At 44.4% G+C, this 16,331-nt stretch overlaps 2 protein-coding genes across 5 annotated transcripts in view; one reads left to right on the forward strand and one right to left on the reverse strand.

Annotated features, from left to right (window-relative positions):
- INSYN2B (inhibitory synaptic factor family member 2B) overlaps positions 1 to 16,177 on the forward strand; it is a 118,859-nt gene extending 102,682 nt beyond the window's left edge. For both annotated transcript variants that reach the window (XM_050794650.1, XM_050794651.1), the window contains exon 4: positions 13,670 to 16,177. In XM_050794650.1, coding sequence (XP_050650607.1) covers positions 13,670 to 13,856 — 187 coding nt within the window. In that variant the 3' untranslated portion in view covers positions 13,857 to 16,177. The remainder of the gene's footprint in view (positions 1 to 13,669) is intronic.
- The window catches only part of DOCK2 (dedicator of cytokinesis 2), a 433,847-nt gene that overhangs the window by 204,229 nt on the left and 213,287 nt on the right, over positions 1 to 16,331 (reverse strand). The gene's annotated exons all lie outside the window — the stretch shown is intronic.

Below are 16,331 nucleotides of genomic sequence, written 5' to 3' on the forward strand. Positions count from 1 at the left end.
TGGAATTGGAAAGACAGAGTTGCAAGCTTACCATTTTCAGTGGGTGAAGAGACAGATTGGCCATGTAGGATTTAAAAGGTGCTAGAGAGGTGAGAGAAATAGAAGAGGTATTGTTCATCCAGGGTCCACCTGGACAGGCTGCTCCTCTTCTTATCCTTAGTCTCTTCCCACCACTTCTTCAACTGCACTCATGGACTTTATTTCTGTGGTACTACTTTCTGCTACCTTTTATCTGATATCTATATCAATCTATCTTTATATCTAAAATTTTCAACCAACTACCTACAGACATTTCCACTTCATATCCCAAGGCAACTCAAATTTGTCATATCCCCAAACACACCCATTTCACCACAAAATTAATTTTCTTCACGTATTTCTCATTTTGTTCAACACCATTGACCAAGAGGCAACTCCATAAAGATATCACAGTCCCCCTTGACTTTCTCTTCATACACCAAATAAGCTACTGATTCCAACTGCTCAATCCAACCCCTTCACTCCAATTCCTCTGCCACAGGTTCAAAAAAGGCTGCTGTCATTTGTCACTTAAATGCGAATTGACTTTTTTGACACAGGTCTCTCTTCCCTTATCTCAAGTAATCCTCCATGCAGATTGCTAACTTGCATCTGAAAAATAGAATCTGACCATGTCACTCCCCTGCTAAACAATCTTGTCCTGGTTCAGGTAGTCTGTGGCTCCTCTCCAGCCATGGGGAACTAGGTGCTCAGCTGGTGGTTCTGTCATTCCTCAGTGCCTTTGCATAAGTTCCTTTGCTTTCCTGGATGTCTTTTCTGCCCTGCTTCGTGTGGATATTTCTTAGTCTTGCAGCTTAAATGTCAGTTATATGGACAACCTCACAATCCAATCCTTCCCCAGAAGGACCCCCATGCCATGAGCCCTTGTCTGCTAGGTCACTGATCCTACTGCAGTGTAATAGAGTGTTTATAAGTTTCTTTCCTTCAGCAAATGGCTAGTCTCTCAAAGTCATGGATCATTGTTTCATACATACTTGGTGCTTAGTAGGTGCTTATTAAGGAAAGAAATGACTCTATTAACTAGGAGAGGAAGGAAAAGCAGTAGTGGACTTGAGACAGCTACTTAGATTGTCCAGAAGTAAAGTCATTGTTAATATTAGTGTACACCACCACCCTTGGGTGGGGAAATGAAGGATTAAACAAATATTCTCATTGGGAATGAGGGCTTCTATGTAGCTGGTTCTCAATGGATCTTTTTAAGCTGAATGTAAGCCCATGGGTTGCCAGTTTTAAAATAACTCGAATGCCACATACTTTCAACAAGAGAGACCCTTTCTCTGATGACTCAGAGAGCTTGCTGCACTTTCATAGAACATTGAAACCCTTGTTCTTCCAGGCCATATGACATTATTGCCCGGGACTTTTGTCCTGGCTGCGGTGGGAAAGCAAAGTTTGATTGTGGGGAACCACAAAACTCCAGGTGAAAATATCTCCTTTCTCTGGTGTCTGAACTGTCCCAGTGATCTCTTTGGCAGAAGGAGTCAGAACATCAGATCTTCAGGTTCTCTTGCTAAATATCTAATGCTAAATATCAAAACCCAGGTTTGCAGGCACAATAATGCCTAAGGTGTCCACATCCTAACTCACGGACCCTCTGCATGTGACCTTATTTGGCAAAAGGGACTTTGCAGATGAAATGACTTCAAAGGAGGAGAGCAGGGTGGGTTGTCTGGATGGGCCCAGTGTAATCACAAGGGCCGCAGAGAAAGAGGGAGGCCAGAGGATCAGAGTCAGAGAAGGAGATGTGATGCCAGAGGCAAAGGGCAGAGTGCTGTGCTCACAAGCCAAGAGGCATGGCAGCCCCTAAAAGTGGGAGAAAGCAAGGGATGTGTTCTCTCCTAGAGCCTCCAGAAGGACCACAGCTCTGATTTACAGCTCTGGAGGACTTCTGCCCTCCAGAACTGTAAGAGTAAAATCTATGTTGTTTTAAGCCATTAAATTTGTAGTAATTTCAACAAAAGGAAATAAGTACACTCAGATACACTCAGATTAAATCCTCATAATTGGGGGCTAGTTTATTTGACTTTCATTGATGATTTTTACAATGATAACAGCTGACGAAAGAGATCTGTGGGGCTGAAACTTAAGGGAAAGAAAGAAGAGAGCTACCACTTACTGAGGATTCATCATTTACTGATCACTTGAAGCACCTTCTGTTTTCACACTTAATCCTCACGACGATGAGATTGATTGAAGTGCCCCCAAGTTACAGATGACGGAACTGATGCTCAGGAGGGGGTCAGGCACTTGCTCAACATTCAGATTAGGCAATTGAAGCTGAGAGAGGTGAGGCACTTGCACAATTATTCTGGAAATAGTCATTGCAACCGCCACAGCAGCACACAGTTCTGTCTTCCAGCAAGCCAGATTCCATAGCATGCTGCCTTCCAGATGCCAGACTCATCTGAAGGATATTAGGGCTCAGGGGAATGTTCGATCGTCACTGATTTCCACTCAGCCAAGGGCATCATGAGGGTTTGCATCGAAGATGCAGGCCCCAGACAGTGCTTCCAAAGTATGGTCATGGACCATCTGCATCAGAACCTCTGGGTGTCTGTGGAAACTGGTTGCTGGGTTTCAGCCCCAAAGCCACAGAATCACAGAGTGTGGGGTGGAGGATGGGAAGCTGCAGTTGCAGCAAGCTCCCTGGGAAAGGCTGGTTCAAATAAAGCTTGAGGATCTTTTTAAGTAAAAAATCAGGGTCTTAAAAGAAGATAGCTGATTTACTAGAAAGTTTTGTGACAACCAGCCCATGGATAAAAAATACTTGCTTGTAAAATAGCCCAGAAAGTAGCTTTAGTTCTTCATACGTCTTTGGAAAGATGAATTACCTTTCTGCTTGGCTTTGATTTTAGGGTTAGATGATCATATATAGACCTAATTATATATGTTGGGTATAGGTGAGAATGGAGGCAAGGGCAAGGAAAAGAAGAGAGAGGATTATTCATGGAGCGGGCTATCTTCTGATGCCTCCTGTTTCCAATGAGAAGAGAAAAGGAGTCCCTCTCAGGCCACTCTGGGGCCCAGGCTTGCATTATGCAATACTTAGGGGATTCAGCTGTAACCTTTCCTTTCTCCCACCTCTCAGTTCCTCAGGCCTCATCTGAGATCAGAAACTGATTGGCAATCCAGGCTGACATTTTTCCTCCAACAAAAGTTGAGAGTAATTAAAGCCTAATTCTGCTCTCTGGCCAAGAGACCAAATGCTAAGAACTACCCTCTGGTGAGTCCTAGAGGGTCAACAGCAGAACAGCAGACACACGTAAAAGGTGGGTTTCCAAGTGCTGACCATTACCACTACATCCCCACTTCAGGACAGGGGTATGGTCACCCCATGCTTGGGAACCAAGGACTATGCATGAAGCTAAATGCCATGCAGAATCTGCCACCACCACCCACTCATTTTCTCAAACTCCACAAACCACTGGTTTTTGTTTTGTTTTGTTTTTGAGACAGAGTCTCGCTGTTGCCTGGGCTGGAGTACAGTGGCACAATCTCGGCTCACTGCAATCTCTGCCTCCCAGGTTTACGTGATTTTTCTGCCTCAGCCTCCTGAGTAGCTGGGATTATAGGTGCCCGTCACCACACCCAGCTAATTTTTGTATTATTAGTAGAGACGGAGTTTCATCATGTTGGTCAGGCTGGTCTTGCACCCCTGACCCCAAGTGATCCACCCACCTTGGCTTCCCAAAGTCTTGGGATTACAGGCTTGAGCCACCACACCCAGCCACTTTTTTCTTTTAATCATTATTGATGCATCCACTCATAAATTCTTCTGGACCAAAGAGAGAACTTATGGATTTTGTAAAGGAGACTCTCTGCAAGAGCCTCCCTTTGTATCTAGCAACCAGCATTCTCGTTCCTAGCACGTCCCCTTCACAGTTTTCATATTCAGAGTATGACAAGGAGGCTCCCTGGAATGCAGGCCAAAGCCTCACAGCTGTGCACCCGGCAAGAGAAAAGCAAGGGCTCCACATCACTGAGGAGAGAGTGGCTCCAGAGAGCTGAGTGAACCTCCTGAGGTCACGCGGTTGATGGTCTGAGAGTGCTTCCGGGAGTTTCCTTCTTGGTTAAGCTATTTGGCCACTGAGCTCTGGCCTTGCCTGCCACTTAAAGCTATTACCTAACCAGAGAAAAAGGCATTTCTCTAGAAATGCAATATGCACTCAGTCCTATGGGTTTAGCAGCCAACTTTTCACTTAAATTATTTAGTATTTTCTTTTTGTCTGCTTATGACTCTCTCCCAGCGTGGAGCCAGGTGAACTCTTGAGAGCCTTGTCTTCCAGCCACAGTCCTCCCTCTGGCCAGCAATGAAGTCCACAGTAAAAAATAATGATAAAGGCACACAGCAGAACTCTTCTTTCTAGTAATCACAGATGCATTTGCAGCTTTCATCAAATTGCAATATGGACTGAGTCACACTATTTCAAACGCTGGGCCGTGGACATCATGGCAACACCCTCGAGCATCCCCAAAACAACCAATAGCAAACACAGCTTCAATTGTCTCTTTGGGAAACAGCCATGAAGTTTGGGGCACATGTAAAATGTAAAAGGTAAAATTTCTCTGAGTCCCAACAGGCTGATTCCCAAGACATTTGTCTCTATTCCCTGATTCTCTTGAATGGCATTATCCCTTTCTTTTTCTCCCTAGAGTGTAAAGGAAAAGAAGTAGGATTTACAGCATCAGCAATTTATCTGCAATAAAAAATGAAACCTATTTTAATGCATTAATAGCGAAAGAGGCTGATACATGCCATAAATATAAAATTACACAAGTTGAATATTTCAGAGGAATAACAAATGAGTGGCTGCTGGCACAGAGGCCACAGGTGACCACAGAGTGATCCGATCTTTATTTCTCCATCAAGTAAGTGTAATAATCATTACCATTTGTTAAGCCAGCCACTGCACTAGGCATTTTGCCCAAGACTATATGTCTATCGTTTCATTTCAGACTCCTAACAATCCTAAAATGTGGATAGGATTAACATTCCCATTTTACAGATGAGGAAACTGAGACTCAGAGAGGTTAAGTGATCTGTCCAAGATCCAAGGGAGCCAGGGCTCAAAACTAGGTCCTACTTTCAGGAGACTTTCCTGTCCCTTCCCCTCTTTCCTTGTGACCTTGCATCGTCAGTGAATAAGTGTGTTAACTTTCTCGGAGATGATCTACGCCTTCTGAGGGCTTCACAGGCAGATCTTCCTGGCACAGAGTCACAGAACCCAAAACACAGATTTCTTTCAGAGACAGCTATCAGCAGAGATTTCTGCAGCTTGATCCCATTTATATATGTGCCAAGAAGAGAACCTGTGATTTTCTGAAGACTCAACAGCAGATAGATGCCCTAGGAGAAGGGGTAGACTTGCCAATTTGAAATAGCTGCAAGTTGTGAAGCTCAAAATTAAACCCTATAAAAAATGAGCAAACTGGTCATTAGGAGAAAGTTTCAGGAACAATGTCCCTTCCAGGCTGGGGCGAGAAAAACATACAAACTAAAGTTCCTGTGATCCGAGACTGTAATTCTTCCCCAGAGACGCCTTCCTAAGTGTCATGATTTATCCAAATGGACAAGAACCAAACTACCCTCACTGCATCCATTGATTCTTACAGCCAATTCTTTAAAAGAGAAAGTTGCAGGAGGTCAGTAAATCAGTGGTGCACCTGTGTTCTGCAGAAACAGGGACCACAGAAATGCTCCAACAAGAGATGAAGAAGAGGTGGAGGGGAATTTGGAAGATGGTTTGTCTTCAGGGAGATGCCATGAATCATTCGCCTCTCGGCCAACTTGCTTAGAGTGTAGTTGAAGGCAGTGGCTTGTCGGCATGTCTCTTTATAAAAGAGCAGGACCCACTGCTGAGAAGGAGGTGCAAAACGGCTCACTGGAGATATCAGCAGCCTACACGAGACCCAAGATTGCTGACCCCAGATATTATCTTCAATACGCTGCCTCCTTAGAAGCTGAGCACCTTTTTTGGGTATGCAGCCTCCCTATCAAGGCTGCCCTGAAATTGAGAAAGAGTATTCCAAGGCGAACTGGTCAGCTGGTCCATAAAGAGTCCCCCATGCACCCCAGCCCCAGTTTGGGTCTGGTTCCACAGGGGACTATGAGGTCATCCAGGAGCACCAGGCCTTGGTCACCACCTCCACCCCCACCACCCTACACATTTTGCAATCAAGATTTCATACAGATACAGATTACTATGTTCTTTTGGTCCAGTACATCTTACTGTATAAGCTTTGGGGCTAGACTCTCAGGGTTCAGATTCTGACTCTGTCACTTACATTTGCATGCCGTTGGCAGAATATTTAACCTCTCTTTGCCTCAGTTTTCTCATTTATAAAATGAAGGTAATATTATTTATCCCGGCCGGGTGCGGTGGCTCAAGCCTGTAATCCCAGCACTTTGGGAGGCCGAGACGGGTGGATCACGAGGGCAGGAGATCGAGACCATCCTGGCTAACACAGTGAAACCCCGTCTCTACTAAAAAATACAAAAAACTAGCCAGGTGAGTTGGCGGGCACCTGTAGTCCCAGCTACTCGGGAGGCTGAGGCAGGAGAATGGCATAAACCCGGGAGGCGGAGCTTTCAGTGAGCTGAGATCCGGCCACTGCACTCCAGCCTGGGCGACAGAGCGAGACTCCATCTCAAAAAAAAAAAAAAAAAAAAAAATGTTATTTATCCCATGGGACTTGAGAATTCATGAGAGAAGGAATGTAAGCTTGTAGCATAGTGTCTAGCACATAGATTTCTTTCCATAAATGACCATCATTCTTTTTATCTTAATTATTATTTTTTTCCATTTAAATTACCATGTGTCCTAATCGAATGTGGTCCAGGTACTCTCTTTTTGTTTCTTCTCCTTAGAATAAAATGCTGGAAAGAGTTAGGTCCATGGCTAAAACATTGGATCCTTCTTTAAACAGAAAAATCAAAGGACCAGGTGTGAGGAAACCAGGTGAATAGACTGAATGTTTGTGCACCCTGCAAATTCAAATTAATTGCTAATGCCCCATGTGATGATATTTGGAGGTAGAAGCTTTGGAAGGTGATGAGGTCATGAACTTAGAGTCCTCATGAATGGGATTAGTGCCCTTATAAAGAGAACTCAGAGAGGTCCCTCTCTCCTTTCTGCCACGTAAGGACACAGCGAGGGAATACAGCTGTCTATAGACCAGGAAGAGGGCCCTTACCAGATACCCAACTAACAGCACTTTGATCTTCAACTTACCAGCCTCCAGAACTGTGAGTAATAAAATGTATGTTATGTATGAGCCAGCCAGTCTGTAGTATTTTGTTATAGCAGCCCAAGCAGACTAAGACATCAAGTTTAGATTCTGCTTGTAACTTACAGTGTGACTTCCCTTTGCCAACTTGCTTGTCTGTTAAATGGGCAACAACCTTCCTATCTTCCTGGGCTATGATGAGGGTAAAATAACACACAGATCTAAAATACTCTGCAAATTCAAAAGGTATATACAACTAAGAGGCTTCTGTTATTTGTTTGTTTCTACATCCATTTTTATCTCCTTTTGGTTCACCCAACTTCAGTTTACCCAGCCAAGATCTTGCATCCAGAACCTTGCTCTGTTGTTTGCTCATGTGCTTATCTAGTTTTTGCTATTTGTTACTCACTGTTTCTTCTTCCAGACAAGTCATGACTTGGGGCTCTTGCTGCTTCCAATTACCGAGAAAAACAGCTTTCTGCTTTTCAGCAAGCATGATGGCTGGAGCACTGATCTGTAAGCTAGATTAGTGAGGTGCCCTCAAGAGGGAAACCTGAAAGTTCTTACCATTTCTGATTTACACATAGCTCACTCTCTAAACGCAGTGTGGCTCCGTGTTCAGACATCTCCTTGGATGTGAAGGGCTCTAAGGTTCCTCAGGCAATTAACTGAGCATCCCTGAACCACAGGTCCTATGTCCCATGCCTCCTCAGGAGGACCAACTCACATACGTTGAATGCTCTGGACTATCTCAAGGGCTCGTGTCCAGAATCTTGCATTGTAACAATTTCTTAACTACTATTTACCCTCCACTGTAAGCCAGGGTTCTGCAAACTCAGCACTCTGCACCTGTCTTCCTTCTTATGATTCTGCATGGAATATAGAGCATATGTGAAATACGGATGGTGGAAGATAGTAAGGATGGGAGGGTACAGAGAGTAGGTGGAAGCAGTGAAAGGGAGGTGAGGTTAGAAAAGTTACTGGTGTGCTATTTGGGTCCTTGAGCTGAAACCCAAAGCAGAGAGTCTTCCAGTATCTGCAAACAACCCTCTGCTAAGAATTGACTTCAATTTTCACCAAGCTGGCAACTTATTCCTCTTTGCAAGGGGTTGCTGAGCATGGTGTAAGTAGCTAAGTAGGAAACAGAAACGCATCTTCTCTTTTCTACCCAGCCCCAAGACACAAAGCAGATGACAGGGCGCTGTCCCTCCCCATTTATAAGGTAGCTGCCACCAAAGCAAAATATACTCCCTCTCCTCCCTTCCAAATTCAACTGCAGTGTGTCAAACGGATGAATAAAAAGAAAAGTGGCAATTTTCCTTTATGTTAATAAATTGCTTTGGCCTAAAAAACATTAATAAATTTCCTTCCAAAGCACACACACTTCTCCATACTCTGCTATTTGCCTGGTCTTGAAAAGAAAGTTACTTTCGATCCCCTTTAAATTGTTCAAGACCAGTGGGGGCAGTCACAAGAGGGGAGTGGGGAGCTCCCTAAATCCCAGTGATTATAATGGAACCCTGCTGTGTTTCCATAGAAACACAAAGAGTGTATTCTTCCCTGAATGTAGATGGTGGGGAGGGGTGAGGAGTGATGCTGCTGGTAAGGTGTGCAGCTACTGAAGAGCTGAAGGCTGATGCAAGGAGCTGAGATGGGAAGGCAGAGGACCTAGTGAGGAAGAGTGGAATGGGCCGAGACGGTGTTCTGTGTGCAGTGATTTCACCTGTTATTGCGTCCCATCTGCACAGCCAGCCAGCGAGGCAGCTAGTGTAACTCCCAAGTTCAACTGAGCCGTGTGCAGAGAAGAAACTTGCCCAGGGTCACCCAGCCAGGAAGTGCTTCAGCCTCCATTCAAACCCAAGAGTGTTCAATTCTGGGGCCCTCACTCCATCCTCTATATTGGGCTGGGCGTCAAGTTGTGACGGTGAGACAAAGTTTCCGTTCCATCTCCTGGTCTTTTCGACCCAGGCCTGCCAGTTCTATACACATTCTGGAATCATCCAGAGCATTAATATCATTTTCTTTTTGAGACGGGGACTCACTCTGTCACCCAGGCGGGAGTGCAGTGGTGCACTCATAGCTAATTGCAGCCACAATTTCCTGGGCTCAAGTGATCCTCTCACCTCAGCCTCCCAAGTAGCTGGGACCATAGCTGCACACCACCACACATGGCTAATTTTTTATTTTTTATAGAGATGGGGTCTTGCTATGTTGCCCAGGCTGGCCTCAAACTCCTGACCTCAAGCAATCCTCCCACCTGGGCCTTCCAAAGTGTTGGGATTACAGGCGTGAGCCACTGCGCCCAACTTATTTTTCTTAAACAGGTATTAGGACACTTGTAAATCTTGTCAAATTCAGCTGATTTGTTGTCATTGTTTGTTTGTTTGAATTACGAAGTCAGAGACACTTCACATATAAGGAGAGGAAGGCAGCTGGTGCATGTGTGTGTTCATATAATTTGGCAGAAGCATATGGATGAAGAACTGGAAAGTAGGAGTAGTTGAGAGAAATAAGAAGTATATTTTGAAAGCAATTGTTATTTAATCACCTATCTCAAACACACTGGGGACAGTATCCACATCTGTCTAACTTACTATTGTGTTCCTGGAACCTGGTACAGCGTCAGGCCCAGAGCAGGATGGACTGATGATGGATGGAATGTTTTGTACAAGAAAATCTTAGACTCCTAAAATCCTAGAGGGGGAACCCACTCTCTTTGGCCCCATCTGGTACTCTATGATGAAGATTGTTTTTCTGCCACAGTAGGGAGGGCAGGGCTATTTCAGGAGCTAGGAGCATTGTGAATATAGATGCTCCCTATCTGTGAACTATGTGTGTTCCCAGTGCTAGAGGGGTGAGAATCAGAGCTTGCAACTCACCATTTTAAAGTCCTTCCTTGCTGAAATGCAGGGATTGCCTAGGCTCTCAATCCATCTCCTTCAGTTTCCACTAGGATGAATGAGGTTCAGGTGGTACAGACAGAAACCCACTCTACCCTACCCCAGACAAACAGGGGTGCAGTACCAGGTGATGCCTCCTGGATATAGGAGACTGTGATGTTATGATTATATATGTGTGTATGTGTGTGATCTATCTGTGTGGGGGAATGAATAGATAGAGACAAATAGATGCTAGAGATAGACAGATAGATAGATAGATAGATAGATAGATAGACAGACAGACAATGACAGATGATAGATGGATAATGATAGATGATAGATAATAGATAGATAATGATAGATACATAGATGATAGATGATAGATTAGATAGATGATAGATAGACAGACAGACAGACAGACAGACAGACAGATAGACAGACAGATAATGACAGATGATAGATGGATAATGATAGATGATAGATAATAGACAGATAATGATAGATACATAGATGATAGATGATAGATTAGATAGATGATAGATAGACAGACAGACAGATAGATAGATAGATAGATAGATAGATAGATAGATAGACAGACAGACAGACAGACAGACAGACAGATAGGTTTTCACCCATGGTTCCTGGCTTATAACTCCCATAGCCCTTGTTACAATCTTTTGTTATCATGTTGGGTGAGTTAGGCCTCAGGAAGCAGAGTCTCTCTCTGACCTTCTCCTGTCTTCCTGTCACCTGCCTAAGGCAGGACTCTAATCTGATTGTGGATCAAGAGACTGATTCCAGAGTGGGTTCTGCCCATACCCCGGAGGAAGGAGTGCTACACAGGGGGGCTGAAGCCCCCACACTTTGCCCCACGCATCCCTTCGTCTGTATCCTTTGCAATATCCTTTACGATACACCAGTAAACGTAAGCGAGTATTTCCCTGAGTTCTGTGAGCCACTCCAGCAAATTAATCAAACCCAAAGAAGGGGTTTTGGGAACCCCAACTTGAAGCTAGTTGGTCAGGAGTTCCAAGGGTCCGGACTTGTAAGTGGGGGGAACAAGGGGGAAGTCTTGTGGGAGTGAGCCCCCAGTCTGTGGAATCTGATGCTATCTCTGGGTAGATAGTGCTGCAACTGATTTGGAAGACACCAACTGGTGGCCACTGCTTGGTAGTGGGGAGAAACTCCCACGCCTTTGGTCATAGAAGGCTTCTTCTGTGTTGATGATTGTTGTGTGAGAGCAGAGGAAAAACATGGTTTGAGAGTTTTTCCTGAAATAGAGACTCCTGAAATAAAGAGTCAGTATGTGAGTCTGCAGATGCCTCTGCCCACTGGCCTGGCAAATTCTGAGTTTTGGCGAGAAGGTCTCTAACAGCTACTGATGCCAGCACTGAGGACACAGAGTCACTGGATTGGCAGTGCCAGGAGGCTAGGGAGATTGTCTGTCTACCATTCCTTCCTCAGGAGCCAGAACAGGGCCTGCCACAAAGAAGATGCTCAATAAATGTTTGTCGAGTGACTGGCTGAATACTTGGTGCCTACTCTGTGCTGCATGTTGTATATGCACACAGCATTTAAGCTTCACTGAGATCCTTTGCGTAGGCACTACTCATTTTGCAGATGAGGACCCAATAACCTGGAAGTGGGAAATGACTTCTCCAAGATCTCACAGTGAAACTGTAGAGCTTTGCTTTAAAAAACATAGCCTATGTTTCATCCATAATACATAATTCTAATTTAACATAATAACGGCCTATAGGTCATCCAGCCAAGATTATGTTCCCATAGAGAAGGCAAGCGAGAACAGAAAGAGAAGGGATGTAAGTGGAGGAGAGGAAAGTCTAGATGAAAAATACAGAAACAAAACAATCAGATACCCTTTCCTAGTGCTCCCTAAGAACCAATACCCCGTCAGTCTGGCTATAAAATGGGCCCCCTCACCCCTCTGACTCTTCAGCCCTGCCTCTTCCATCTCAGATTCCATCTCAGAATGCTCAGGGACAAGGCATCCTTTGGGGCTTCATCCGTCATGCATGGCAACGGCAACATGCGTTTGCAGCAGCACAAACTTGGGTTCCCGGCCCTGGGGATAGGTAACAAGGGCAGATGTCCCTTTAATGACAGCTGTTTTTCAGCCCTTGCTAGGTATAAAGTCATTGGCCAGTCATGCCACATCGTAAACCAACATGGGGTCTTTGGTCTACCAGATGCAACATTTCATTTTCCTCCTGGCTACACAAGGAGAATGCACTGTTTTCATAACCACGTTTCCTCCACTTTCCACACTCCCACACTGGCTCCTCATCCTTGGGCCTTCTGAGACCCCTGGTATGAAACCAGGTAACAAACACATCGAAAAGCTTAAGAGCTTTCTTATAAGCATCTTGGCACTGAAAATTCCTCTGTAAGTAAATCCTCCTCATGGAGGAAAGTGGACAATCAAGGACAGAGGGAACCGGTGCTCAGCCCACAGGGATGTCTAAGAGGATTTGTTTTTCCTGCCCCGGCTCTCTGGGTTCTGGGGAGGGTTAGCCAGAGTGAGGAAGCAGGCTCAGCCTCTGAGGCCTGCTGGCCTGACTCCCAGACATGCAGAGGTCACAGACAGCATCAGCACCCACTCCCCACAGGCCGGGCTTCTGCTCAACACCCATGTCCCCTGACCTCAAGGACCCGGGTCTGCGACAAATTCATTTTCACCTCCTCGATGTTTGTGATAATCAGCACAGGACAATGGAGTCTGTATGTTAATGACACCAAAACACACAAGTAAAATAGCCAACAACAACAGCAACAACGAAAAAGAGCATGGGAACGTCCATCCATCAGTAGAGGAATATTTAAATACATCATATTGAGGAATACTACAAGGCAGTCTTACATGTAAAGCTCTCCAAGATACATCTTTAAGTTGAGATGCAATTCAAAGAGCAAGGCATAATCTATTGGTAGAAATTATGTTAATGATGACGATGATAGCGGTAACAGAAGCTAACACATACGGAGGACTTAGCGCACACCAGGCCTACTCTGAGCACTTCATTTATATGATCTCAGTTTACACACATTAATTCCAAAGAAAGCCTTTGAGATAGGTGCTCATATTACCTCCATTTTACAGATGATGAAACTGAGCAGTCAGTTTTCTTGTCTGTTCCTCTGTATTATCTCAATTTTTTAATAATGAGACAGTTTTCATGCATAACACATGCAAAAAAAAAAAAACTCATTAATGATAAAGAGAGAGACTGGAGCCAATATTTACAGAACACTTGCCATCAGGTCTCACTGACCCTCAATAACATCCCTGTGAGGAAGGCATTACAGGTGCCAATTCAATCAATGAAGAACTAGAGGTTCAGAGAGGTGGTATCACTTTCCCAAGGTCAAACAGCCAGTAGGTACCTAAGGATCTAGGATTTGATCCCAAAGCTCTTGTTCTTCCATGTTAGTTGGGCCTGAGTGATGCTAAATCAGTCTGTGCTGATTCAAATTTACTTTCCTTCCCTCCTCTCTGTGTTTTTCAGTGTAGAGTATGATTTTCGGCAGCAGGAAGGCAGGTTCCATGAAGTTTTGCAGAGTCTGGAGGAAGCAGAGCCAGTCGAGGAGGCATCGCCCCCACCAAAGTCCCCAGCAGAACCCCCAGCCCCGGAAAAGCAGGACTTAAGGCGGAAAACCAAGAAGGTGAAAAAGAAATGCTTCTGGTGGATCTGAGCTGGTTGGGACCATCCCCCAGCTCCCCATCTCCACGTACTTCCCTGAGATGGGAAATCCACTGCACTTAAGGTCTGCCCCACTTCTTTGCAAAGGCCCTGGGCTGTGAGCCCTTTGGTCTGTGAAACAGAAGAGCCTTGGAGCTGATGTAGCCGCTGCTGGACACCTGACCGCCATCCTTACCTGAGTGCGTGCCACTGCTTGCTGAGGGCTTCACGGACACTAGGGTGACCACTTGCCAAGTTCCCCGTCACATTCAGCCAGAACTCAAGCTGAGTTGCAAGTCCAGATTCCCACCACGAGCAAAACCCCACACTATACCTTCCAACACCTCCACGATGCTAAGCACTTCCTTTCCATTCTGGGTTCATCAACCCAAAAGAAAAAAATAGTGTTGTGCAGAGCCGGAAGATAGAGGGATGTTATAGGTTATATGCAGGTACCATAGAAAAAATGAGATAAACTAGCAGTTTTGTAAGCTATCAGCATACATAATAAGCACAAGAGAAGTGGGCAGGGCATAAAATGCAGGTTCACCCTGGTATGTTGGGTTGTTTTCCTTTCTAATTGATCCCCTTGATCCGAAATTAAGGCTCTGTCATCTCATGGTGCATGCACCTTTCTGCCTGTGGCAGAGTCAGGCCACCCCAGGGTATAAACTTGTTGGTGTGTGTGCTGGACAATTGTAATTCAAAGAGGATTTCAGCAGTTGTAGCTGTTCCAGGGCCCACCCTAAACCATCATGCTTCTTCTCTGCCTGGGGCCTGAGACCACCTGGCAATTGGGTGGAGTCTGTTTTCGGTGTGAACTTTAAGACTCCATAGTTAACTTACCTGCAACATTTAAAATCATGAGATCCAGCAACCTGTCCATCAGTTACATCTTATGAGTAACATAGATATGGCTAAGATAAAACACAACACTGTTTCTCATCCCTTCATCCCAGAAACAGCCATGTAGATAGGTTCAAACATATATTAATCAACACAGACTCCCTTCCTGGTGACCAGGCAATGGTCACCTGATTGAAAAAGTAGCGGGACTGGGGATGAGGATATAGTTTTTTCTATTTTAGTTTTAAATACCTTTCTATCCCAAAGTCTGAGTTCTTCAAGGTCTGGCTCATTCTTTTGACAAGACCTGCATACATGTGGACCCAGTCAAGTTTGCATGGCTGAACAAACGACTAAAGTAATATAATTAAGTAATTGCTACATACTCTTGGGGATGAGGGGTAGGATGGAAAGGCTCAGATACCTTCTGGTTGAATTAAATTCTCCATCAGCATGTGGTTAGATTGACATTGCTAGAAAGGGATCCTGAAACTAAACATACATTAAACGAAGAAGGTATTTTGTAATCCCCTTGGCTGAAGATCCAGTGTCTAAACTAGAATCTTTGTAGAGCACAGCGTCCTGTGTGTTTGTGGGATGTACCTACCCCACTGTAAATGGAGCCTAATTGAGCAAACCACTCTGATGGTTTCACCTTCCCCTGTCATAGCAATGCAGTGCACAAAGCTATTTCAGTGAGAATGAAAGGGAAATTTGGCAAGGAATATCAGCTTGCACTATTTAAGTCTTGGAATGTCATTCAAGATGTTCTTGTTCTGTTTCTAGTGTAATGTTTAAGCCCACAGAATGAGACCGGAATATATAACGTCATGTTAGAATTAAGATAAATACACTTGTCATACTTAAGAAGCCACATTTCAGTAAGATATGCTACCACTATCTAAAAGCCACAGATTTTTTTTTTTTCCTGTATCCATACAATCGACTCTCAGTTGGCCCCAGCAATGGAAAAGAACAGAATAGAGGATAATCCAATACAGTGAAATCATTTGGGATCTCTTATGTAATTTTATCTTGTAGTAGAGCTTCCATCTTAATTTGCTTTGCTTACACTAATTTCATATGAATTTACATTCTCGGGCATCATGCAAGAATGTAAAAACCCTGTTCCTAGAATTAAGAGACCCAGGCAACCAAGCAGTCTATCCCACTAGCCTTTGGCAAATGGCTTAAATTTCCAGGGCCTGTTTGTCCATTCTTGAATAGAGATAAGAACATATGCTTTCCTACTTTATAAACTCTTAGCACGTTCCGCATTACGTGAGCTGAGTGACTCAGAGCTGAGCTGGATTACTGGCCAAAGTTAGCCTGGCAAGATAAAGAGATGTTTGAGGTACCTCACACAAAATTAATAAGCTCACGTGGTCATAGATATGTTTCCAGTTGGGGCCCTCACATGAACCCTTAAGGGAATTAAATAAAACTGGGACTAGAAAATGTTGACATTTTGTGCACTTCCCCAACAAACAACAACAACAAAAAAAAAAAAAAAGAGGAAATGTTGACATTTCTAGAAATACAGCCAAACAAGGCTATACTGATTCTACACTAAAGCACAACACCGCATTGCTTGGGCCACTGAGCTGGAACTGGGAAGGAGTTATCTTCTGAAAAATTGATA

The sequence above is a fragment of the Macaca thibetana genome, chromosome 6, assembly GCF_024542745.1.
Source record: "Macaca thibetana thibetana isolate TM-01 chromosome 6, ASM2454274v1, whole genome shotgun sequence".
Lineage (NCBI taxonomy): Eukaryota > Metazoa > Chordata > Mammalia > Primates > Cercopithecidae > Macaca > Macaca thibetana.